General features: G+C 39.4%; 1 protein-coding gene across 1 annotated transcript in view; it reads left to right on the forward strand.

The window, feature by feature from the left end:
• Positions 1 to 26980, forward strand: part of DCDC2 (doublecortin domain containing 2) — a 190667-nt gene that overhangs the window by 139714 nt on the left and 23973 nt on the right. Inside the window, exon 9 of the mRNA XM_055264063.2 lies at positions 19458 to 19558. Within this exon, the coding sequence (XP_055120038.1) occupies positions 19458 to 19558 (101 nt within the window). The remainder of the gene's footprint in view (positions 1 to 19457; positions 19559 to 26980) is intronic.

Below are 26980 nucleotides of genomic sequence, written 5' to 3' on the forward strand. Positions count from 1 at the left end.
TTTTATACACACATACCCATACAAGAGTATATGTTTTAATCAGTCCTTTTTTCTTAAAAGTTCAGCTATTTGCTGAAAAAGGAAATATACTGCTTAAAAAAGGAAAACATATTCAAATAAGCAAATATGATTGAAAATAATAATGGCTTTAATAATAGAACTTTGTAACTTCGCTGTTTAAACAGTTATTCAATTCTTGTTTTTATTTTGTATTGTAGCATATTCTATTGCCTTATGGATACGCTATTGTTATATCTGTAGCTGAACTTTTTAGTGTGTTCTCATTTTTAACTTTCATTTTAATGAAAAATAATATACATAAGCTTTAGGAACATCTAAGGAAAACAGATGGTTTTTCAGACTTTCTTTACCCTGAAATTAAACCTCTTGCTTTTAACTTTTGAGGTAAGAATAAAAAAAAAAGTTACAGATGTTCTCATACTGTGTATTAGTGCATGTTATACCCATATCCCACATGAGTATTTTTATTTCCACTGAGATTTCTGATATAATCAGTTATTAAACCTGTGGTTATTTTGTCAATTATGCCTTTTACGGAAGGATTCCAACAGCTAAACCCTAAGTTAGGAAGAAAGAATATAATTTGATTTCATCTGGAAAAAAATTATCCTAAAAGATTGTTAGAACATTCAATAATAGTTTGCAGTTTTTAAAGAAAAGCTCACAGGTAAAGTTCTTGACTGTTCATTCATTCATTAAGCAAAAAACATGAAGCTTTTTTCTTTCTCCAAAGTCTCTTCAAGGCACACACTAGACTCAAACTCATCACACCTTATATTCTGTGCCTGAGTTGCCCTTTGTAAATTGATGGCTTTCTTCTCTCTTGTTCCTCCAAAGTTTAATTTGTACACTGCCCTACAATTGTGATTTATTGTAAAGAATATTCTCGTCTTTTTCTCACCTTTTCCCCAGATGAGCTCAAAGTTACTCACCCTCATTTGCCCCTGCCACCTCCCCACCCAGACCTACTATTTCCATTTTTAACTTTTGAATTTGCTTGTTCTCATCCATGACTTCAGAAGCAGCCTAAAAATTCAAAGTAACATAGCTTTCCCCTATGGCTCTTTAAACATTTGTTCAGATTTGGTCTAATCGGTGTACTTAGCAGTTGAGTGCCTTAATAGTGGTAATGCTTCCTCCAAGGTTCTGTAGATAATGATGGGCGTAATAAAAGGCATCATGGAGGGAGAAACTTGGGCCTTGGTCCTGGCTCAAACACTTCCTGCCTATGCCACTTTAGGCATGTTATTTTATTTATTTATTTTTTTTGAGACGGAGTCTCGCTCTGTTGCCCAGGCTGGAGTGCAGTGGCACGATCTTGGCTCACTGCAAGCTCCGCCTCCCGGGTTCACGCCATTCTCCTGCCTCAGCCTCTCCGAGTAGCTGGGACTACAGGCGTCCGCCACCACGCCTGGATAATTTTTTTGTATTTTTAGTAGAGACAGGGTTTCACCGTGGTCTGGATCTCCTGACCTCGTGATCCGCCCGCCTCGGCCTCCCAAAGTGCTGGGATTACAAGCGTGAGCCACCGCGCCCGGCCAGACATGTTATTTAAACTTCAAGTTCCTTATCCATAAAGTAGGCTAAAAATATCTATTTCACAGGGTAATTGTGAGGCAAGGACTTAGCACATAGCAGACATCCTAAAAACAAAAAACTAGGTTGCTTTCCCTGTCCTAGCTCCATATGGAGTGCTGTATGTAACCTGACCATGTTGTGTGTGATGAGCTTTGGGGGAAGCGGATATGAAACAGTGTCATCTCCTCTCTGTAGCAACATCTAAATTGTCTGTCATGTGGTACTGTTAGGGTACAGAGAGTAAGTGTAAAAACTTCAGAGATGTGGAAGACTTCTAGGGAGGTGGCCATCACGTTGTGTCTTGAAGGGAAAAACGTGGCTGTGAGGAGATTGTAGGAGTGCAGAGGTGAGAAGGAGCTCTGGGGACAGAGAAGAGGAGGACAGTTAAGTGAGCAGACATCACGAGTCCCTTGGGGGTTGAGGGGTCTAGTTGCAGAGCCATGGGACGTGTTGTTAAGCCTGAAGTGAGGCCAAATTCTGACCGTCTTAGAAGTTGGGCAGAGGAGTTTAGATATGACACAGAATGTAACAAGGAGCTAAAACTCAGGTAATCAAGGTGCCATCTTAAGTGAATTATCCTTTAGGATGATGAAGAGAGAAGGTCTGTACCCCTTTTGTTTTCTCCAGTGTAGCTGATATGGCTTGGCTCTGTGTCCCCACCCAAATCTCTTCTCAAATTGTCATCCCCACGAGGTGACAGGATAATGGGGGCAGTTAGTGAGGGAGTTCTAATGCGATCTTATCATTTAAAAGTGACCATTTCGGCCGGGTGCGGTGGCTCACGCCTGTAATCCCAGCACTTTGGGAGGCTGAGGCGGGCGGATCACAAGGTCAGGAGATCGAGACCATCCTGGCTAACGCAGTGAAACCCCGTCTCTACTAAAAAATACAAAAAAATCAGCCGGGCGTGGTGGCGGGCGCCTGTAGTCCCAGCTACTCGGGAGGCTGAGGCAGGAGAATGGCGTGAACCCGAGAGACGGAGCTTGCAGTGAGCAGAGATTGCGCCACTGCACTCCAGCCTGGGTGACAGAGCGAGACTCCGTCTCAAAAAAAAAAAAAGTGACCGTTTTCCCTGCATGCGCTCTCGCATGCTTGCTCACTGTCTCGCTCTTTCGCTGTCTCTCTCCTGCCGCCATATAAGATGTGACTTGCTTCCCTTCGCTTTCTGCCATGATTGTAAGTTTTCTGAGGCTTCCCCGGCTGTGCAGACCTCTGAGTAAATTTTAAACCTTTTTTCTTCTTTATAAATTACCTAGTCTCAGGTAGTTCTTTACAGCAGTATGAAAACAGACTAATGTAGTAGTGAAGTGGTTTTTCAGCTTTCTGACTGTGACTCATAATATGATAAAAATTTACATCTTGATCCAGGATACTCACATATACTGTATTTGTTTCATGAAATAAAAATTTTGTGAAATGATAGTTACCCTTCCAGGGCTGACTACATAATTTGTGGGGTCCAGAGCAAAATGAAGATGCAGGACCTCGTGTTCAAAAAGTAGGGAAGAATGCTGCTAAAAGTACTTAAATATGTCTTTTTCCATTTCTTCTCCCCTTCTTGACCTGTCATGGTTTTGTTTTGTTGTTGTTGTTGTTAATTTGTTTGCTACTTACTGTCACTCTGAGTAAATAAAAATTAAAAATGTCCATTATTAATACTAATTTTACTATTTTCATTGTGCAATGCCAATTTTAAGTGCAAAACATAAGAGCATGAAATTAATGAAATTACACGATTGGTATTTCTTACTTTGTACCTGCATATGCATCTTTTTCTTATTAGAAGAATGGAAATACTGTACAAATCTAACTCAACTGTTTTTATTTTACTTCTTGATATGTATACATTCTACCAACCCTCTTTACCTTAGCTTACTGTTGAGCAAGGACTGAAGAAAAGGAATGATGTGTTGCCTTAGATTTCACTTTTCTTCTATTTTGTCATTTTCAGTGTAAGAGGTTGGCTGATATAATTAAGAAAGAACAGGACAGAATTATCCTTGGTCATTTTTATTTCTTAGAATGCCATTGCCTCCTTTCCTCCTCGGAAGCAAGTTCTGGTTTTGATACAAAGTGTGGCCTCTAGGGGCTGTGAGCACCCTGTGTACTCCTTCACCCCTTGTTCAGATGCTGACCTAACACGCTTGGTAACCACAAACACACACATATTGCACCCCTGTCTTCTCATGAGCCTGCTCCAGTTTTTCATTGAAATTCACTTACAAAGCACAAGTTCAAGGATAAAATGATTAAGAATTTTTAATGCGGTTGGCGATAGTGTGGAGCATTAAATCAATGGGTAGGGCCCTTTAGAGCAGGGCCCTGTGTGACTGCACGGGTCGCATACCCACACAGCCAACCCCGGTACTGCATTTGATTTTCTGTTGTCTTCTATTTTATTAAAAATAACCCCACTAGTTGCGCCCCATTAAATTGATGTTACCATCTACTACTGGGTCATGGTTGGCAGACTAGAAAACACTGGTAAATTCATGAAATGCATGGACTCTGTGTCAGGCTGCTGTATTAGAGTCCTGCTTCCACCACTGGCTGCCTGTGAACTTGAGAATATCTCCGTTTCTCATGTAAAATGCAGGTTCTAGTAATTACTTCATAAAGTTGTTATGGGAACTAAATTATCAAATACATGTAATACGCTTAGAGCGGTGTTTATTATACAATAAATATCCTGTGAGTATTAATCATCATCATCATTATTATTTATATCTTGCTGTAGGTAAATGTTGAAGAAAAAAATGTTTCTTGACGATATCAGCATTCCCACTTATCCTAAAACAGATATTTTCTTAAGTTTACCAACATCTGTGTTTTCTTGTGTCTGGAAGTATATAAAATATAATAACAAAATGAAAGTTAATTCAACTGCACTTAATACAATGGAAATATTTTAAAAATTATAGTTCAATAAGAAATCCAATAAAAGACTACTTTTATTTCTGTTCCTCCTCCCAGATTAAAACAAGTAGATAATTAGTATTTCATAATTATCAGTTAAGAAAGAAGCAAGGCTATGTGGAAGATACCATCTGTTGAACTTAAGAAGCCAGAGTTATTCCTTTTCAAATGAAATTATTTGATGAACCCCAATCATAGGTTAAAATGCTTGAGAGGAATATTTTCTATCTTTTTTTTTCCCGAAAGGTTTATTTTTAAAATAGGCCAGATGTAGTAGCTCAGGCCTGTAATCCTGGCACTTTGGGAGGTTGAGGTAGGTGGATTACTTGAGCCCAGGAGTTCAAGACCAGCCTGGGCAATGTAGGGAGACCTCATCTCTACAAAAAGCAAAAGAAATTAGTCAGGTGTGATGATGCATACCTGTAGTCCCAGCTGTTCAGGAGGCTGAGGTGGGAGGATGGAGGCAGGAGGTCAAGACTGCAGTGAGCTATGATTGTGCCACTGCACTCAAGCCCTGGTGACAGAGTGAGACCCTGTATCAGAAAAAAAAAAACAAAAAAAACTGACAGATAAAATGGTATGTATTTTATCTTCTCTAAAATACAGCATACATACATTTTTATTATAAACAGAGAACAAATCTACAAGTCATGACATGAAAAGAAAAGAACACAGAATCTGGTGGATGCTCAGTCAATATCTGTTGTTGGAGCAACCTTAATCCAAGTGAAAAAAATGCTGGCTGGTTTGTTTTGATCTATTTTGAATCTTCTTCCTTGATAAGTTTATAATAAATAGTACTATTTTATGGCTCATTTGAATATCTCCTATCATTTGAGGCTACTGAGATCTCTTTTCCCATTGATTTGATATTTCATGTTTGATTCTCTCAAATTGGGCGCTAAATTAACATATAGTCTTTTTGTATCTAGTACAAAAGTTGTGTTTGTGTCAGTTGCTGATATATGGGCATACTTGTGTTAGGTCATCATCTTAAAATGGAGTCCAGTAGAATTGCTTAAATGGGCTTATCTTATGCTGTTTAAATAAAATTTGGAACATGATAGATATTGCAGGGAAATGTATCTTACGGAAAATTTGTTTTTATCTGCCTTTTATTGGCAGCAGTTCCTTGAATTGCAGACTTTATGCATAGTCAAAACAGATATGCTAAACTGAGTACATTATAACTTCTATTTTATGTTAAGATGGAAGATTAACCACCAGTTAAAGTTATTATATCTTGAGCAAGGTATCGACTCTGATAAAAATTTATCATCCTCTTCAAACATTACTATGGAGCAGATATAAACACCTTAAATGCTAAGATTCAAGAGATCTCACTTTGACTGTTTAAAGCAAGTCAAAGCGTACTAATCTGTAAAATTCTAGAACAGTTAAATTGAAAACACCCTCACTCAGATTTAATGAGCAATTCAGGCCTATTACCTGTGCCAATTAGATTAGGTGAAAAATAATCCAATCCCTTTATTCAGGATGACTGCTTTGCACTGATTTGCACATTTACACCATAAACCACTTTACCTTGAGTGAGAACCACAGTTTACAGAATCACTCGCACTTGTCTGAGAGTTTGATTGGCTTTGAAAGTGGTTGATACTTGCTTTATACTTACAGTAGAAACATATTGCTAGTAGTTGAAAGTGAATGTTGGAGCCTTGGATTATTAAAGATGTTACTCAGTAATAATTGGGATCAATAACTTTTGAAAACACATATCCAGTCCATTTTGATTTTCATATTTGAGCTAGGTATTTAATCCTTTAAGTATATATTTATATATAATTTGGAAATAAATAGAGAATGATTTCAGTCTTCTATCTTAGGTTTATCAACTGAAGATAGATTTAGAAAATTGACAATCCTGATTTCTCTTTTGCTATTTTTTTTTTAAGATTCTTTGTATGAAGTTTTAGGAAGCCTTCTGAAGCTAAGGAGTTTTTTATGTCTCTGTCTGAAATGATTGTTAGTGATTATAGTAAATGGAATGCTTTCATTCAGGTGTGCAAGTAGAAGGTATCTTGTTGCTTGGATGTGTGCTGCTCTGCAGGTTTCTCACTTTCTTCTGCTTCCTCGCAGCCCCTGACCTCCTGCAATGGATTCCTATGTTGTAATTTGTTTTGGTATTTTAGCTAAGGTTCCAACTCTATAGTATCTGCATAGCAAGAATGGTATATTCATGAAGTACAATTCTAGTTACATTGATATTGTCAAATGAAGATGATCTCTATCGGTTTAACTTGGCCATGAGTGAATGGGAATTGTTTAAGTTTCTGTAAAAATGTTTGCATTTCACGAGACATGCTTGTGCATTAGAGACAGAGGTTTAGCAAAAGCTTTATGGTGCTGACATCTGTGATAAAGGCAGGAGTCAGAAGAGATGGGATTTAATCCCCTTTCATCCCTGACTGTCTTGATGGCCTCAGGCCTCTGAGTTAGGTTGACAGGACTGTGGTCTCTCGTTACTTCACAGCCAATCATCTTGAAAGAGTTGTCTGTACTGCTTGTCTTCACTACTTCACCTCTTTTTTTATACCACACCCCAGTGTAATCTGATTTTCATACTGTACTATAATTACTATTACTTAGGTGGCCAGATCAAGGGGATCCCCAAATGGTAGGACACTTTAATACTGATTATTCCTTTGGTGTTGAGTTCCACTTTCTCGCATCTTCCTTCACAGCCTACTCTTTTTTTTCCCGTTACCTTTTACTATTTCTTTTCGATCTTTGTGAGTTTCTCTTCTGCCCATCCCTTGTATGTTGTTTCCTAGAACTCTGTCCCTAACCATTTTCTACTTTCATCCCAAGTTCTGAAACCCATGACTTTATCAATGGTATTCTGACTGTTCCCAAGTCTCCATCTTTATCTTGGAACTTTATTCTAATTAACAGACTTGTATTTCTAGTCACTTGCTGGACATTTCTATCAGTATGCTTAACGGGGCTCAAACCAATTTATCAAAATCAGACCCCATCACCTCCTTTCTAACCATCCCCATCCCCTTTCCTCTTTCGTCTGGGCAGTCTTGATGAATAACACTGTTAACCATATAGACAACCAAGCCATAAACCTGAGAGTCCTTCTTCAGCTCTTCTATTTCCCTCAACTCCCACATCCTGGCAGTCATGCAGTCCTGCCAATACGAGTACTCAGTGTCTCTTGTTGCATTCTGTTAATCCTTCTGGCATTGCCTTCATCCAGGACCTGTGGTGTGCAGAGCAGTGCTGGGATTGCACCAAGCAGTGCCGCCCCCTCAGCTGGGACTGGTGCTGATGCAGACTCCTGTGCTTCGGAACGTCCGGACCCATCATGGCATGCTTTGTTTCCCATTTCATTGCTTTGAAATCTCCTGGCTACCAGCCTCACTGATCTCCAATTTTAATATGTATTGCCTTTGGTGGCTTCAGTCTGACCCAGTTTCAGGCATTCTTTTCTACAGTCTTGTCTGGTCTCACTCTGCCGTGATATCTCCACCTCAGCAATATCAGTCCTAGGTGGCCGTGGGTGATAATACTTTCCATGATCTCCCCCTCCACACAGCCTGTCATGAATCCTCACCTGCTTCTGTCCAGGCAACTCTATTTCCAGGATGCTCCCTTAGCCCTGTGCACCCCACTCCATGCTTAAAGTCCCTCAGTTGCTCTTCATTATCTTCATGGTCAAATTCAAATTCTCGGTCACATCAGATAGCCTTATACCCAGCCACTCCTTAGCCCTACAGCCTTGCTGCAGCCACAGGGATCTGCCTGCAGTTCTTGGAATACAACCTGCAATGCCTCCAAGCCTTTGCATATGCTGATTTTTCTGTCCAGAATGCCTTCCTCTGCTCCTTAATGACTAATTTGTCTTGTCTTTTGATTTGCAGCTTCTGTCTCTCACAGCCGCCTTTGACTATTCTCCTCTCCCCATTTTTTTCTTTCCTACTTTATGCACTGTCTTAACAGCTTACGTAGACTTGCATGCTATGCTTATTCTGTGCAGCTGATTTTTCCATGTAACTCCCCCAGTAGATAATATGTATCCTGAGGTCAGTGCCTTGTTCATCTTTCTGTGGCTGGTGTCCAGCACATGTGTGAGCATGAGGAAGCTCAGTAAATGTTGCATAATAAGAAAGTAGTGAACACAGAATTTTAAAGGAATTTAAAACAGTACTATGTGTTTTTGTTACAGGCAGATACTTCATTTGTTATGATGATAAATCTAGAGTATGGAAGTATGGCTAACTCTTCTGATACAAGGTCATTTGGAGGAAGTTGGACCAACCAGAATTAAGAACAGAAATTGTGAATTTTAGGCCAAATAAGTAACTCCAAGTCACTGGGGTGGAAAAAGGAACAATTCAATTATTCTGACGAACTAAAACTAATTTGCAGTGTAATTTTTATAAGGATGCAAAATTAGAAATGCAGAATTAAAGCTATATATACTTGTTGGTTTAGGTAAACCTACTCAGAGGTACTTAATTATTTTCAGTCCCACGTATCGGATATAGACTTTAGAAATCGTATCAAAATTTATATAGGTTAGGAAATAAGCATTAATTATACATATTGTAAATAATGTGCTTTATTCTTTGTACTCTGAATATTTCTGATTTTCATGAAAATCTGAAATATCTGTATCTAAAAATAATAGAAGTGTAGGAATAAGAACAAAATTACCTGTGATCTGGGAAATCAATGATAATAATCCTATTTTTGTTTTCTGTCTATACTTAGAATATTTTGCTACACCTATTTAAAGTTAAGGTTAAATAACTGTGGTGATTAAAATCAATTCTATGCGAATAGTTAATAGTCAAATGTATACATCAATTGCATAACAGATGAGATTTAATACCCTGAAATGGCAGTTGGAGAATAGAAAGAAGCCAGATATTTCAAACTGCAGTTAAGAAAACTTAGCCCAGATAAATGTGTGGATAAAATTATTTTTATATAATATTAAAAATTGCCTAAGAAAGATATGACTTGTGATATTCTTGTTTCTGTAGGGAGTTTCCATTTGAGTTGGTGGGACATAATAAGACATGTGGAGGAGATTAGTGATTAAAAAAATTTGGACATTTGGGTTGTATCATTGTATTCAATTAGAGGCACTCAGAACATTAGCTCTCATTTGATTAGTTTTTCAGTCTTCCTTATGATGATATTTTTTATATTTAATTCAGAAAGGTGGTGCAAAGAGGGCTGCAAAGAGGGCTATTATATAAGTTGTGACAGGGATCCCAGGAGAGTTGGCTAATACTCTTTCATAAGGAAGTGTTATTACAGGTGAACCTGCCCTTCCTCTCTACCTCATTACTTGCTAAGCTTCATAAAGACACTATCCTACTGGGTCACTTTTCTGGAAATGCTTTCTTTAATTTTTAACAAGATGCTGTGATGACAATCTATATCTGTAAAAAGTTGTATAAAAATTCAGTGTATTTCACATGTGAATGTAGTTCACATTAACACTAAGCTAATGAAAATTATTTTTATATCACCTTCTTACCAATTTTAATTTTAATTCTGCCTCTGGTGACTGAGGTGACACATAAAGAGTATTGCCTTATAAACAGATCGACTTTTTTTTCTTCTTAGGATATTATTTTATATATTGAATGTCATAAACTCCTTGTTCCCAGCATTTTTGGCCAGTACCATGCTGGTTTTAATGAGCTACTTTTAAAAATTAACACTTTGTTTTAAAGTTCATTCAACATTTTTGTTATTATAGGCAGTCTTAGTGATAAATCGTAGTAAAAGAGCTTCTAGTTAATAGATAACTAAGATTTTTATAAAGTATTTAGAACCGGGCATTTTGATATTAGTTTTCTTCTTATTCATCCTCATAAATCTCAATCAGTTTCAAACACTAAACATATTAAAATATGGATTACAATACCATTTAAGAATCTTTAGTAATTTTGGTGAGAAAGCAAGAATGGTAGGCTTAAATTCTGGTTATCTTTAACCACTTGAAAGTATCATTAATTATTGGGTAACTTTTAAAATTTGAGAATATTAAACAATTGTAATATTCTTAAACTGAAGTACTGATAAATTGAAACAAGGAAATGCTTTCATTTCAGCTGTCCTAGTTGCAGAAAAGCTAAAAACACACAAGCATTTATTTCATGTTTCAGTAGGGGAAGCAGATTCCTATTTATTATGAACAATACAGTGATGATATGACTTCCCTACCTCAGCAGCTCTGCTTTCATTTTGTAAGCAATAAAATTCATAAGGGATAAGTGAAAAATAATTGACGAGCATTTTTATTTTTACTGGATTGTTTGTTATGGCTTTACCATGTAATGTACACTAAAATGTCTGTTCACGTTCAACGAAAAAAAGATGAGAGCTGAATTTGGGTGTAGTGTACATTCAAGCATTGAATTTGATCCTTCACATAGTAATTGAATGAGAGTTGTATTGTGTATCAAATTTATCCTTGCTTTTTAGTTTGTTAGCAAATGGCTTTTACTACAAACGTTTTTAGGGCAGGATAAGACTTAAAAAAAGTAGAATCCCTTTTCTCTGGAAGGTGTGTGGGTGTCTGGGATTGGTGGTGGTGTTTTGCACCTTGTAGGAGAATGAGAAAGAGAAGTATTTACAGTTAGGGAAAGAAAACCAAAGGCAGGAGGCTCAAGGGAGGGTTTTCTGACCATTGTCTTTTTGGCAGGAGGAGCAGAGGGTATCTGAAAGGCCTGTTTTTGCCCAGCAGGTATCTACAGGACTCAGAAAGTGGATCTGTGGTGGCCACTGCAGATGCTCTCTCCAGAACAGCGGTTCCCAACATTTCTGGCACCAGGGACCAGTTTTGTGGAAGACAGTTTATTCAGGGGTGTTGGGGGGATGGTTCCAGGATGAAACTGTTCCACCTCAGATAATGAGGTATTAGACTCTCGTAAGGAGTGTGCAACCTAGATCCCTTGCATGTGCAGTTCACAATAGGGTTTGTGCTCCTATGAGAATCTAATGCTGCTGCTGATCTGATGGGAGGGTGGAGCTCAGGTGGCAATTCTCGCTCACCAGCCACTCACCTCCTGCTGTACAGCCCAGTTCCTAACAGGCCACAGACCACTTCCAGTCCGTGCCCCTGGGAGTTGGGGGACCCCTGCTCTAGTACATAATTTCTAGACACATGTTATATCATTTTCCTATGGCTGTTGTGACAAATGACCACAAACATAGTGCCTTAAAACAACACAGATTTATTATCTTACAGTTCTGGATGTCAGAATTCCAAAATGGGCCTTACTGGGTTAAAACCAAGCTGTCATCAGGGCTGTGTTCCTTCCGGAGGCTCTTAGGCAAGAATTCATATCCATGGTTTTTCCAGTTTCTACAGGCTGCCTGCATTCTTTGGCTTGTGGCCTTTCCATCTTCAAAGCCAGCAAGGGCGGCTCAAGTCTTATTTCCACTGTATCAGTCCCACTCTGGGCCTCCTTCCTCTTTTTCACTCACAAGGACCCTTGTGATTATATTGAGTTCATATGAATAACCCAGGATTCTCTTCCCATCTCAAGGTCAGCTGCTTGGCAACCTTAATTCCCTCTGCAACCGTAATGCCTCTTTGCCATGTTATGTAACATGCTCACAGTTTTTACAATCAGGATGTGGACATCTTGGTGGCGGGGTGGGGGCATTATTCTACCTACCACCAGTAACGTAATTTGTTGATCCCTGTGTAGGTTGTACCTCAGTCTGTCTTCTTTCTCTTCAGTTTCCTTTGTTCTCCTCTCTACTCTCCATCCAAATGCTATACTGCCAAGTGTGGCCAGATTGGGGCAAAACCCTGTAAGAACATGAAGAATTAATGCACTGGACTAGTGGCTAAGTTGTTGGCTCTTTACATTCTACTTTAATACAGCAAATATGTTTTAGTGCCGGGGATGGAAAAGTGAAAAATATGGACAAACTGCCTGATATCTTGGAGCTTACACTTTGGTGGAAACTGACAAACACAGTTAGTGCAAGGCAGAGAATTAAACCAGGGCACTATGAATGAATGAGTGGCTACTGGAATTGGAACAAGGAGGGTTTCCTGAGATCTGACTGACAGTGTGAAAATGGGGAAAGAACTTTTTAGGCAGAAAGTCTGTGAAGAACAAAGCCATGAGGTAGGAAAGAGTTTTCTAGTGAGGAACAGAATGAAGGTCAGTGGAGCTTGAGTTTAATGTGCAAGGAAAAAGATACAAAATGCAGTTTGAGGGAGGAGTTAAGTGCCAGATCACATCTCTGTGAGTCCTGGTAAGGAACTTGGATTGTATATGTAATGGAACAATGTTGGAGAGTTTCTAAGCTGTGGAATTAAACACTTTTTAAATAATCTATTAAGAGCACTTGGCTATTGTATGGAGGATGATTATGAGATAGCAAGAGTGGAAGAAGAGGGACACTAGTTTGTAGCTGTTTTAACAGCCCATCCAACAGATAATGGTGATGAGACCAAGTTGGGAGTGGAGATAGAAATAAATGAATATATTTGAGATACATTTTAAAAGGAGATTGAATTGAGAAGATTGACAATGGAATGGATACAGAAACTGAGGCCAGGAAGGAAATAAAGATAATTCCCAGATTTTGGGATTGAGAAGTGGTGCCATTTCCTGGGTTGGGGAATCTGGGGGATGAGCAGTTTAGGGTGGGGAACCAACCAGAGTTCTGTTTTGACCATGTTAAGGTTGAGGTGCCTATTGGACATCCAAGGTGAAGTGTCAAGTTAGGCAGTTAGATAGATATATATGTTTTGGGATCTATAAAGAGGTTGAGGCTGAAGATACGTATTAGAGAATCATTGGCACATTGATGGTACTCAAATGAGATTAATCTAGAAAGTGTGTAGATAGAGAAGCTGATCCACAATGCAGCTCTGAGATGGGCCAATACTTAGAAGTTGAACAGAGGAGGATGGATTGGCCAAGGAGACTGAGGAGAAGCTTCTGATAAAACCAGGAGAGTGAAGACAGACAGACAGACACACACACACACGCACACACACACACACACACCCTGATATCGCTGCATTAAAAGCTGCTAAAAGATCAAGTAAATGAGATAATAAATATTGTCGTAATGATGGTCATTGATAATTTTGACAAGAATAATCTCTTTGGGATGCTGTTATAGAAGATAGATTAGAAAGAGCTGGGGAAAGTGTGGGGGTGAGGATGAGACCGTGACTCTAGACAGCTAAGCACCAGGTGCTCTGCATTCCAAGATGATGCGCCATCCCATTATTACTTTTCCCAAGAGCCCCCTTTTTCTACCTAGAGAAAAGTTACTTTTATATGATACACAGGCATTCTGTTACTATACTTGCTGTGTCCAATTAGTTTTAGAGGAAGCAAAATTGCTAAAACTCAAGACATTTCATGAGCAGTTGAACATTATACTAATGCTCAGTAAAAGGGGACTCAGAACTCTTGAATGTGTGCAGAACTATTATTGGCACACTAAAAAGTTCACAGGTGGGCAGTGTGTGGCAAAAAGGATCACTTACCTGTTGACATTAGTATGTAGTAACACTAAGTTCCTGTTTTTATGAAAATCTTACGTGACACTAAAACTGCTTCTGTGTCTCATTGGGGACAAAACACCTCAGCCCTAGGTGCCACTCACCCTTCATGAGTCGTGGTTAGAATAGCTGATGTTGCTGTAGCAATAACTAGACAACCATGGCACATAATAACGCTGTCATTGTCTAAAGCCACAAATTTACTGTGCAAGTTTAAATTAGTAGTAATAAAGGGAATATGGTAAGGTTTTGAAGTGCTCAAATAATGTTGCCCTTGATAAAAAAGGTAATACTTTTGCAAATTTCTCATGGAAGCCATACTTGCAAGCAGGTGTTTTAAATTTTCAATGTTTTATCTTTGACTTCGTCCATGAAATGTGTCTTCAGTTGCTTTTTACGATGTCATTGACAGAAGGGAAACATATTCTTATATCATTCGGATTCTTTTCCATTGCATTTTGGCCTTGTTGGCAATTCTTTGGCATCAAATGATTTTAATTTTCTGATTTAAGGCCTAATTTACTTTTAAACATTCACATTGGCCCACGGATCTTGGCCCTGGATGAAGTGTATATACATACAGATTCTATTACAAATAATACTTGCAGACAATGCCAAAAATTTGGTGTTTATATAATGCTTTGTATTGTTAGTTCAGTTTAGAGAACATGTCAAAACCTGTTGTGAGGCTGACATTGTGCTAGGCACAGGACAAAAATTGTGGTCTATGCCTAAAGGAGCTTGTGGTCTAGCAGGGAAGGGGGCAGAATTGGTAAAAGAAATTGATTAAAGTGTGATCATGAATGAACGCAGTATGTGGGAGGAAAAAGTAGTGCAGAGGGGCTGAGCATGGTGGCTCATGCCTGTAATCCCAGCAGTTTGGGAGGCTGAGGCAGGTGGATCACCTGAAGCTGGAGTTCGAGACCAGCCTAACCACCATGGAGAAACCCTTGTCTCTACTAAAAATACAAAATTAACCAGGTGTGGTGGCATATGCCTGTAATCCCAGCTACTTGGAAGGCTGAGGCAGGAGAATGGTGTGAACCTGGGAGGTGGAGCTTGCAGTGAGCCGAGATTGCACCACTGCACTCCAGCCTGGGCAACAGAGCGAAAAAAAAAAAAAAAAAAAAAGGTAGCACAGAGGAGGGAGCTGTTGATTCTGTTTTGTTGTGGGGTTACAGGATAAGATCGGAGGAGATTTTCATGAAGACATTGACAGCTGAGTAAGATTTGAGCCATGAGTAAGTCTCCTGATGGGCCACCACCTAGGGACAGGGTAGAAGTGGCAAACTAGACATGGAGGGCATAGGGTGAGACATGAAAAAGCATAGCAGGTCCGTGACCTGCAGGTTCTTTGGTCCTAATTGCACATAGGCTGTGACTGAAATCACTCCATTTGATGAAAATGATCTAAATCAAGGTGAAATTGAGTGGATGTCAATGGAGTTGAAGAGTCAGGGTATTCAAGGGTGCAGAGTGGCTCATTACATGGTGTTGAAGTTACTCAGATGGTGACATACAGGGTTGGTGAGATTTCCTTTAAAATGAAGTAGAAGAAGCATTCAAAGAAGAGGCTGGGGATTCTTTTGAATTAATTGTATCAAAATCAGGATGCCCATGAGATACTTTTGGAAGAGAGAGTTTAATACTGAGCAGGGTGGGTGAGGACACATGGGTGTAAGGGGTGCATACAGCAGGAGGGGAATCAACGTGTGAGGAAGAGATTAAACCGGGACTTGTCTTTTGTCTTACATCGAATAAATATTAACTGAGGACTTATTGTGTGCAGTGTACCATGCTTATTCTTGGAAAACAAACTGCTAAGATAGGAAAGGAGCTACAGGGTATGAATGTGGAAGAGTAAGCAGCGCATGTCTCTGCGATGGTCTTTCTCCATGGGATAGTAAACCCTCACCAGTAGCCCTTTCACATTTTCCAGAGTGACTATTATGCAGTAGATCTTAGTGGCTATTTACCCATCAATCTGATGAATAGTATCTATTCATTAAAAATTTCTATTTTGCATTCTTCATTATTGTCCATTAATTAAAGCATGGTACCACAACATGCAGCTATTTATTATGTTTTCAAGTAACATTTGGTGGCATGAGAAGTGCTCATGATACGGTTTTAAAGTAAGAAATGATTTTTAAAATTATATGTACAATAAGATCCCAGTTTTATGAGTGTGCGTGTGTGTGCGTGTGTGTATGTGTGTGTGTGTGTGAGAGAGAGACAGAGAAAGAGAGATGGAGTGAGGGAGGGAAGGAAAGAGTTGTGAAAATATTAGTGATGGCTGTCTCTGGGTCATGAGATTAAACATATTTATATTTTCATCTTCCAAGTTTTCTAAAATGCATATAAACAATTTATAATCAAAAATGCTATTTAAAATATTTTTTCTCTAAAAATTAATATTCTGCCTTTAATTTTATATAACATTTATGGTAAAAATGAAAATTCTAGTAGGCCTATCACAAAGGCCTTTCTAGCTGTTCTGCCTTTTTTTGATCACTGTTTATTCTTACGAATTCCTTTCTGATCTTCATTTCTTGCTCTGTGCTGTTAATGGCAATGGCTTAAACATTTTGGTTCACTGAAAAACGCATCCTCCCCCCCACACCTGAGGCAACCATTTAAAAAAAGTATTTGTATTCTCTCTTTGTGTCACTGTGCACAGCGTTGAGCTTTGCTGATTTGTCTCTTTGCTGTTTATATCCTTATGGTTGTCATTTTCCATTCCAGTGCCTTTTCAATTTTATTTTATTTGTTGTTATCGATTGTATTCTTCTTTTCTGGTAAAATGCTTATTCTAAAACACATCCGCAAACCATTCATAGCTCCGCTTGGATACAGTTAAACATTTCATTGAATGTGAGTATTAAGACTGTATTCCTTTGGTATCTATAGGCCTCCCTTTGTAGTCTCTTCATAAACAAGTGCAACATTTGGACACAAAATGTCATCCAAAAAGTCATGTTCATAGGTCATAACTGTAGTCTACTGAGTTTAGCATCTGACTATGATGGTTGTTTTTCAAGGTAATTTCAGAAGGTAGAAATGAATGTCAAACATACCTATTTTTCTTCACTCTTTCCCTCCCTTCGTCTTTCCTTCCTTCCTTCTTTCCTTCATTCCTTCCTCACTGGGCTGTATATTTTCAGCTTCCATAATACTCTGTCATCGCCCTTCCTCATCATTCACCTTATTGGAGGTATGTTTATCTCTGTCTCCTCATTGGACTGGAAGCAACTCGAGAGAACAGTCCACATCTCATTCATATCTTAGGCTGTCTCCTGGGTTCACATCATGCCTTGCATATAATTGGTCCTCAACAAGTGTAAAAATACATTTTACATTTAATTAAGAGTGACTTCATAGCTTTAGCAATACGAAAGATTATTATATAAAATAGGTTAAATATGCTCTGGGAAACAAGCTTCCATTAGAGAAATAAAGGGGGTTTTAAGACAAAAGATAAAAATATATTTTCTAGACTGTAGGGGTAATCAAATATTGTAATAGATTACCAGAGAAGGAGGTAAAATCTCCATCCCTGGAGAGACTTAAAAATTGGGCAGAGAAAACATCTGTGAGAATGGCCAAAGCACTAAACCTGTCTTGAGGCAAGTAGATAGACAGAATGACAAATGGTTCTGCGATTCTTTGATTACTTGGCCTGAAGAAGAGAAGGCTGAAGGGAGACATTAAAACTACTTCAAATATGAAAAACAGCTATTATTGCTTTCCAGAGGAAAGCAAGTTGAAGGAGCTTAACCTAAAGTCAGAGATTGAGTTTACATTTTATAGTTAAGGATTTAAAGTCATAGGTTGTGAAAATCTTGTGGAGATCTGCAAAATAAATGATATTGATTTTTTGGTGAGATATGGAAAGTCAACTCTATGATTCGGCTGCAGTAAAAACATTTTTTACAATGCTCTGAATAGAGAGAATTATTCCAATACGTTATATTGAATGCATAGCATCCTCTTGGGAAAGGTAAATTTCTAAAAGTAGTATTTTAAAGCACCAAGCATTTTCTTTTTTTTTTTTTTTAATATATTTATTATACTTTAGGGTTTTAGGGTACATGTGCACAATGTGCAGGTTTGTTACATATGTATCCATGTGCCATGTTGATTTCCTGCACCCATTAACTCGTCATTTAGCATTAGGTGTATCTCCTAATGCTGTCCCTCCCCCCTCCCCCCACCCCACAACAGTCCCCGGAGTGTGATGTTCCCCTTCCTGTGTCCATGAGTTCTCATTGTTCAATTCCCACCTATGAGTGAGAACATGCGGTGTTTGGTTTTTTGTCCTTGCAATAGTTTACTGAGAATGATGTTTTCCAGTTTCATCCATGTCCCTACAAAGGACACGAACTCATCATTTTTTATGGCTGCATAGTATTCCATGGTGTATATGTGCCACATTTTCTTAATCCAGTCTATCGTTGTTGGACATTTGGGTTGGTTCCAACTCTTTGCTATTGTGAATAGTGCCGCAATAAACATACATGTGCATGTGTCTTTATAGCAGCATGATTTATAGTCCTTTGGGTATATACCCAGTAATGGGATGGCTGGGTCAAATGGTATTTCTAGTTCTAGATCCCTGAGGAATCGCCACACTGACTTCCACAACGGTTGAACTAGTTTACAGTCCCACCAACAGTGTAAAAGTGTTCCTATTTCTCCACATCCTCTCCAGCACCTGTTGTTTCCTGATTTTTTAATGATGGCCATTCTAACTGGTGTGAGATGGTATCTCACTGTGGTTTTGATTTGCATTTCTCTGATGGCCAGTGATGAGGAGCATTTCTTCATGTGTTTTTTGGCTGCATAAATGTCTTCTTTTGAGAAGTGTCTGTTCATGTCCTCTGCCCACTTTTTGATGGGGTTGTTTGTTTTTTTCTTGTAAATTTGTTTGAGTTCATTGTAGATTCTGGATATTAGCCCTTTGTCAGATGAGTAGGTTGCAAAAATTTTCTCCCATTGTGTAGGTTGCCTGTTCACTCTGATGATAGTTTCTTTTGCTGAAGCACCAAGCATTTTCACTGTTTTGTGGATAGGAGGGAGAACTGGGATGATAGTTGTGAATTTCTTCTCATCTCAATGCCTGTTCAAAGGGCTACATTAGTACATCAGTAGCCAAAGGGTGAACAGGAGCTTCGACAGAGCTTTACCCTGCTGGGTCAGCCTTGTTTTGACCACTGATTGTTTTCTCAATGAAAATGTGGAACAACTGGGGGTGGCATGGTGGTCGGGGGCGGGGGGTGCACAAAAATACTATCAACTAAAAAGGGAACCCAAATGTCTGTTAAAAATAAACATTTGATTGTAATTTCAGCATTCAGCCACATGATGTCACAATTGGATTTTGATTTTCACTGTGTGTTTGTCTCAATAGATGAAGGCATTTTCAAAGCTGGAGCAGAGAGGTCTGAAACACGGGGGGCAGCAGAAGTCCAAGAAGATGAAGATACTCAGGTTGAGGTTCCAGTGGATCAGGTAATCTCCATGCCTTAAAAAATATGTATAAGCCAATTATACTGTTTTTTTTTTTTTCAAGTTTTGTGTTGTCTCCTACATATTGTTCTCATACCTGTATGAATTAAACCCTCTAAGGTACTATGTGGCTAATCAACTTTAAAAACATAACAAAACACCCATTCTTTCTCCTAGTATTCCTGTGAAGAATAGCCGTTTAGACCAAGTCTCTTTAAATACAGAAAATGGTATATCCCTAATAAAGAGCATTAAAGAGCAAGATGGGATGGGATTAGGTATGAGATAAAGAGTGATAAAGTTTGATACAAAAAAGAGTTTTGGTTTGGGATTTTCATCTGGAAAAAAAGTCCTTGCCCACTTAGAAAAGCATTTTTTAAAATTATAGTTTAAGTTCTGGCATACATGTGCAGAACGTGCAGGTTTGTTACATAGGTATACGTGTGCCATGGTGGTTTGCTGCACCCATTAACCTGTCATTTACATTAGGCATTTCTCCTAATGCTGTCCCTCCCCGAGCCCCCCAGCCCCCAACAGGCCCCAGTGTATGATGTTGGCCTCCCTGTGTCCATGTGTTTTCATTGTTCAACTCCCACTTATGAGTGAGAATGTGCAGTGTTTGGTTTTCTGTTCCTGTGTTAGTTTGCTGAGAATGATGGTTTCCAGCTTCATTCATGTCCCTGCAAAAGACATGAACTCATCCTTTTTTATGGCTGCATAGGATTCCATGGTGTATATAAGTTCCATATTTTCTTTATCCAGTCTATCATTGATGGGCATTTGGGTTGGTTCCAAGTCTTTGCTATTGTGAATAGTGCTGCAGTACACATAAGTGTGCATGTGTCTTTATAGTAGATTGATTTACTATCCTTCGGGTATATACCCAGTAATGAGATTGCTGGGTCAAATGGTATTTCTGGTTCTATATCCTTGAGGTATCGCCACACTGTCTTCCACAATGTTGAACTAATTTACACTCCCACCAACAGTGTAAAAGTGTTCCTATTTCTCCACATCCTCTCCAACATCTGTTGTTTCCTGACTTATTAATGATCGCCATTCTAAGTGGCATGAGTTGGTATCTCATTGTAGTTTTGATTTACATTTCTCTAATGACCAGTGATGATGAGCTTTTTTTCATATGTTTGTTGGCAGCATAAATGTCTTCTTTTGAGTAGTTTCTGCTCATATCCTTTGCCCACTTTTTGATGGGGTTTGTTTTTTTCTTGTAAATTTTTTTAAGTTCCTTGTAGATTCTGGATTATTAGCCCTGTCAGATGAATAGATTGCAAAAATCTTCTCCCATTCTGTAGGTCGCCTGTTGACTCTGATGTTAGTTTCTTTTGCTGTGCAGAAGCTCTTTAGTTTAATTAGATCCCATTTGTCGATTTTGGCTTTTGTTGCCATTGCTTTTGGTGTTTTATTCATATGAAGTCTTTCCCCATGCCTATGTGCTGAATAGTATTGTCTAGGTTTTCTTCTAGGGTTTTTATGGTTTTAGGTCTTACGTTTAGGTCTTTAATCCATCTTGAGTTAATTTTTGTATAAGATGTAAGAAAGGGGTCCAGTTCCAGTTTTCTGCATGTGGCTAGCCAGTTTTCCCAGCATCAGTTATTACATAGGGAATCCTTTCCCCATTGCTTTTTTTGTCAGGTTTGTCAAAGATCAGATGGTTGTAGATGTGTGATGTTATTTCTGAGGACTCTGTTCTGGTCAATTGGTCTATATATCTGTTTTGGTGCCAGTATCATGCTGTTTTGGTTACTGTAGCCTTGTAGTATAGTTTGAAGTTAGGTAGCATGATGCCTCCAGCTTTGTTCTTTTTGCTTGGAATTGTCTTGGCTTTATGGGCTCTTTTTTGGTCCCATATGAGCTTTAAAGTAGTTTTTTCCAATTCTGTGAAGAAAGTCAATGGTAGCTTGATGGGGATAGCATTGAATCTATACCTTACTTTGGGCAGTATGGCCATTTTCACAATATCGATTCTTCTATCCACAAGAATGGAATGTTTTTGCATTTGTTTGTGTCCTCTCTTATTTCCTTGGGCAGTGGTTTGTCCTTCCCCTTGAAGAGGTCCTTCACATCCCGTGTAAGTTGTATTCCTAGGTATTTTATTCTCTTTGTAGCAATTGTGAATGGGAGTTCACTCATGATTTGGCTCTCTGTTTGTCTATTACTGGTGTACAGGAATGCTTCTGATTTTTGCACACTAATTTTGTATCCTGAGACCTTGTTCAAGTTACTTATCAGCTTAAGGAGATTTTGGGCTGAGATCATGGGGTTTTCTAAATGTACAATCATGTCATCCACAAAGAGAGACAATTTGACTTCGTCTCTTCCTATTTCTATTTGAATACCCTTTCTTTCTCTTGCCTGATTGCCCTGGCCAGAACTTCTAATAGTATGTTAAATAGGAGTGATGAGAGAGGGCATCCTTGACTTGTGCCGGTTTTCAAAGGGAATGCTTCCAGCTTTTGCCCATTCAGTGTGATATTGGCTGTGGGTTTGTCATAAATAGCTCTTATTATTTTGAGATATATTCCATCAATACCTCGTTTATTGAGAATTTTTTAGCATGAAGGGTTGCTGAATTTTATCGAAGGCCTTTTCTGCATCTATTGAGATAATCATGTGGTTTTTGTCATTGGTTCTGTTTACGTGATGGATTACATTTATTGGTTTGTGTATGTTGAACCAGGCTTGCATCCCAGGGATGAAGCCAACTTGATCGTGGCTGATAAGCTTTTTGATGTGCTGCTGGATTCAGTTTGCCAGTATTTTATTGAGGATTTTGGCATCAATGTTCATCAAGCACATTGGCCTGAAATGTTCTTTTTCTGTTGTGTCTCTGCCAGGTTTTGGTATCAGGATGATGCTGGCCTCATAAAGTGAATTAGGGAAGAGTCCCTTTTTTTCTATTGTTTGGAATAGTTTCAGAAGGAATGGTACCAGCTCCTCTTTGTACGTCTGGTAGAATTCAGCTGTGAATCTGTCTGGTTCTGGGCTTTTTTTGGTTGGTAGGCTATTACTGCCTCAATTTCAGAATTGGTTATCAGTCTGTTCAGGGATTCGACTTCTTCCTGGTTTAGTCTTGGGAGGGTGTATGTGTCCAGGAATTTATCCATTTCTTCTAGATTTTCTAGTTTATTTGCATAGAGGTGTTTATAGTATTCTCGATGGTAGTTTGTATTTCTGTGGGATCAGTGGTTATCTCCCTATTATCAATTTTTATTGCGTCTATTTGATTCTTCTCTCTTCTTTATTAGTCTGGCTAGTGGTCTATTTTGTTAATCTTTTCAAAAAACCAGCTCCTGGATGCATTGATTTTTTGAAGGGTTTTTGTGTCTCTATCTCCTTCAGTTCTGCTCTGATCTTAGTTATTTCTTCTACTAGCTTTTGAATTTGTTTGCTCTTGCTTCTCTAGTTCTTTTGTGATGTTAGGATGTCGATTTTAGATCTTTCCTGCTTTCTCTTGTGGGCATTTAGTGCTATAAATTTCCCTCTAAACACTGCTTTAGAAGTGTCTCAGAGATTCTGGTACATTGTGTCTTTGTTCTCATTGGTTTCAAATTGCTTATTTATTTCTGCCTTCATTTCGTTATGTACCCAGTAGTCATTCAGGAGCAGGTTGTTCAGTTTCCATGTAGTTGTGTGGTTTGTCATGAATTTCTTAATTCTGAGTTCTAATTTGATTGTACTGTGGGTGAGAGACTGTTTATTAAGATTTCCGTTCTTTTGCATTTGCTGAGGAGTGTTTTACTTCCAATTAAGTGGTCAATTTTAGAATAAGTGTGATGTGGTGCTGAGAAGAATGGATATTCTGTTGATTTGGGGTGGTGGGTTCTGTTGATGTCTATTAGGTCCAGTTGGTTCAGAGCTGAGTTCAAGTCCTGAATATCCTTGTTAATTTTCTGTCTCATTGATCTGTCTTATATTGATAGTGGGGTGTTAAAGTCTCCCACTATTTTTGTGTGGGAGTCTAAGTCCTTTTGTAGGTCTCTAAGAACTTGCTTTATGAATCTTAGTGCTCCTGTATTAGGTGCATATGTATTTAGGATAGTTAGCTCTTCTTGTTGAATTGATCCCTTTGCCATTATGTAATGGCCTTCTTTGTCTTTTCTCTTCTTTGTTGGCTTAAAGTCTATTTTAGCAGAGACTAGGATTGCAACCCCTGCTTTTTTTTTTTTTTTTTTTGCTTTCTGCTTGCTTGGTAAGTATTCCTCCATCCCTTTGTTTTGAGCCTATGTATGTCTTTGCACATGAGTCTCCTGAATACAGCACATTGATGGGTCTTGACTCTTTATCCGATTGGCAGTCTGTGTCTTTTAATTGGGGCATTTAGCCCATTTGCATTTAAGGTTAATATTGTTATGTGTGAATTTGATCCTGTCATTATGATGCTAGCTGGTTATTTTGCCCATTAGTTGATGCAGTTTCTTCTTAGTGTCGATGGTCTTTACAATTTGATATGTTTTTCAGTGGCTGGTACTGGTTTTTCTTTCCCATATTTAGTGCTTCCTTCAGGAGCTCTTGTAAGGCAGGCCTGGTGGTGACAAAACCTCTCAGCATTTACTTGCCTGTAAAGGATTTTATTTCTCCTTCGCTTATGAATCTTAGTTTGGCTGGATATGAAAATCTGGGTTGAAAATTCTTTAAGAATGTTGAATATTGGCCCCCACTCTCTTTTGGCTTGTAGGGTTTCTGCAGAGAGATCCACTGCTGGTCTGATGGGCTTCCCATTGTGGATCACTCCACCTTTCTCTCTGGCTGCCGTTAACATTTTTTCCTTCATTTCAACCTTGGTGAATCTGACGATTTATGTGTCTTGGGTTTGCTCTTCTCGAGGAGTAGCTTTGTGGCGTTCTCTGTATTTCCTGAATTTGAATGTTGGCCTGTCTTGCTAGGTTGGGGAGGTTTTCCTGGACAATATCCTGAAGACTGTTTTCTAACTTGGTTTCATTCTCCCTGTCACTTTTAGGGACCCCAATCAATTGTAGGTTTGGTCTTTTCCACATAGTCCCATATTTCTGGAGGCTTTGTTCCTTTTCATTATTTTTTCTCTAATCTTGTCTTCACACTTTATTTCAATAAGTTGATCTTCAATCTCTGATATCCTTTTCTTCCACTCGATCAATTCAGCTATTGATACTTGTGTATGTTTCACGAAGTTCTTTTGCTGCATTTTTCAGCTCCGTCAGGTCATTTATGTTCTTCTCTAAACTGGTTATTCTAGTTAGCAATTCCTCTAACCTTTTTTCAAGGTTCTTAGCTTCCTTGCATTGGGTTAGAACGCGCTCCTTTAGCTCGGGGAAGTTTGTTATTACCCACCTTCTGAAGCCTACTTCTGTCAGTTCATCAAACTCATTCTCTGTCCAGTTTTGTTCCCTTGCTGGTGAGGAGTTGTGATCCTTTGGAGGAGAAAAGGCTTTCTGGCTTTTGGAATTTTCAGCCTTTTTTGCTGGTTTATTGTCAACTTTGTGGATTTATCTACCTTTGGTCTTTGGTGTTGCTGACCTTCTGATGGGGTTTTTGTGTGGATGTCCTTTTTGTTGATGTTGACCTTATTACTTTCTGTTTGTTAGTTTTCCTTCTAGCAGGCCTCTCTGCTGCAGGTGTGCTGGAGATTGCTGGAGGTCCACCCCAGACTCTGTTTGCCTGGGTATCACCAGCAGAGGCTGCAGAATAGCAAAGATTGCTGCCTGTTCCTTCCTCTGGAAGCTTTGTCCCAGAGGGGCAACCGCCAGATGCCAGCCAGAGCTCTCCCGTGTGAGGTGTCTGTCAACCCCTGCTGTGAGTTGTCTCCCAGTCAGGAGGCATGGGGGTCAGGGACCCACTTCAGGAGGCAGTCTGTCCCTTAGCAGAGCTTGAGCACTGTTCTGGGAGATCCACTGCTCTCTTCAGAGCCAGCAAGCAGGAATGTTTAAGTCTGCTGAAGTTGTGCCCACATCCACTGCTTTCCCCAGGTGCTCTGTCCCAGGGAGATGCTAGTTTTTTCTATAAGTCCCTGACTGGGGCTGCTGCCTCTCTTTCCGAGATGCCCTGCCCAGAGAGGAGGAATCTAGAGAGACAGTCTGGCTACAGTGGCTTTGAGGAGCTGCAGTGGGCTCCACCCAGTTCGAACTTCCCCGTGGCTTTGTTTACACTGTGAGGGAAAAACCACCTACTCGAGCCTTAGTAATGGCGGACGTCCCTCCCCCCACCAAGCTTGAGTGTCCCAGGTTGACTTCAGACTGCTGTGCTGGCAGTGAGAATTTCAAGCCAGTAGATCTTATCTTGCTGGGCTCCATGGGGGTGGGATCCACTGAGCTAGACCACTTGGCTCCCTGGCTTTAGCCCCATTTCCAGGCGAGTGGACAGTTCATACTCGCTGGCGTTCCAGGCACCACTGGGGTATTAAAAAAAACTGCAGCTAGCTTGGTGTCTGCCCAAATGGCTGCCCAGTTTTGTGCTTGAAACCCAGGGCCTTGGTGTTGTAGGCACCAGAGGGAATCTCCTGGTCTGCGGGTTGCAAAGACTGTGGGAAAAATGTAGCATCTGGACTGGAATGCACCATTCCTCATGGCACAGTCCCTCAGGGCTTCCCTTGGCTAGGGGAGGGAGTTCCCCAACCCCTTGTGCTTCCCGAGTGAGGCAGCGCCCCACCTTGCTTCAGCTCACCTTCTGTGGGCTGTGCCCACTGTCTAACCAGTCCCAATGAGATGAGCAGGGTACCTCAGTTGGGAATGCAGAAATCACTGGCTTTCTGTGTTGATCTCACTGGGAGCTGCAAACCGGAGCTGTTCCTATTTGGCCATCTTCAGAAAAGCATTTTTTTTTTAAATGCCATTATATTCTTGCCTTTAGGGTCCTTGAAATTGTTTTGGTTGGAATTTGTTTTTCATAAAGGAATTGCCTGTATAAATGTAAGTCAAATATTTGCTATGTGTGTATTGATTTTCTTTCTTAGGCCAGTAGAACACTGTACTTCTAGGATTTGGTTGTGTATGTGAGTATATACATACTCACATGTGCTAATAGAAGGGGCTAAGTAGTGTTAATTTTCTCTAAATGATGGAAGAAATAAAAGTCATCTATGCTTTTTAATATAATACATCAAGCTTCCTTACAATTCTAAGTGGAGGATTGGAGTTTAGGTGAGGAGGGGGAAATGATGATCCCAGACTCGGGAAAGGGGAGAAGTCACTAGGAACTGCCACTTGTCCTCCAACTACTGTATGATATTTTTTTTCTAAAAGCAGATTTCACCATCTGACAAATTCCACAGATGATCTTCTCAATTGTATTTGCCTTAACAGTGCAGCAGTGAAATTGCTGCTTGATGATTCCACAGGCATTTTCTGCAAGTGTTGCCTTCCTGATGAAAAGCCTAACGTGGTAAAAATCACGCAGATTTCAAAAATCCAATTTATTATCCAGGATTAGCTA

Source organism: Symphalangus syndactylus, chromosome 23 (assembly GCF_028878055.3).
Source record: "Symphalangus syndactylus isolate Jambi chromosome 23, NHGRI_mSymSyn1-v2.1_pri, whole genome shotgun sequence".
In the NCBI taxonomy this organism is placed as follows: Eukaryota; Metazoa; Chordata; class Mammalia; order Primates; family Hylobatidae; genus Symphalangus; species Symphalangus syndactylus.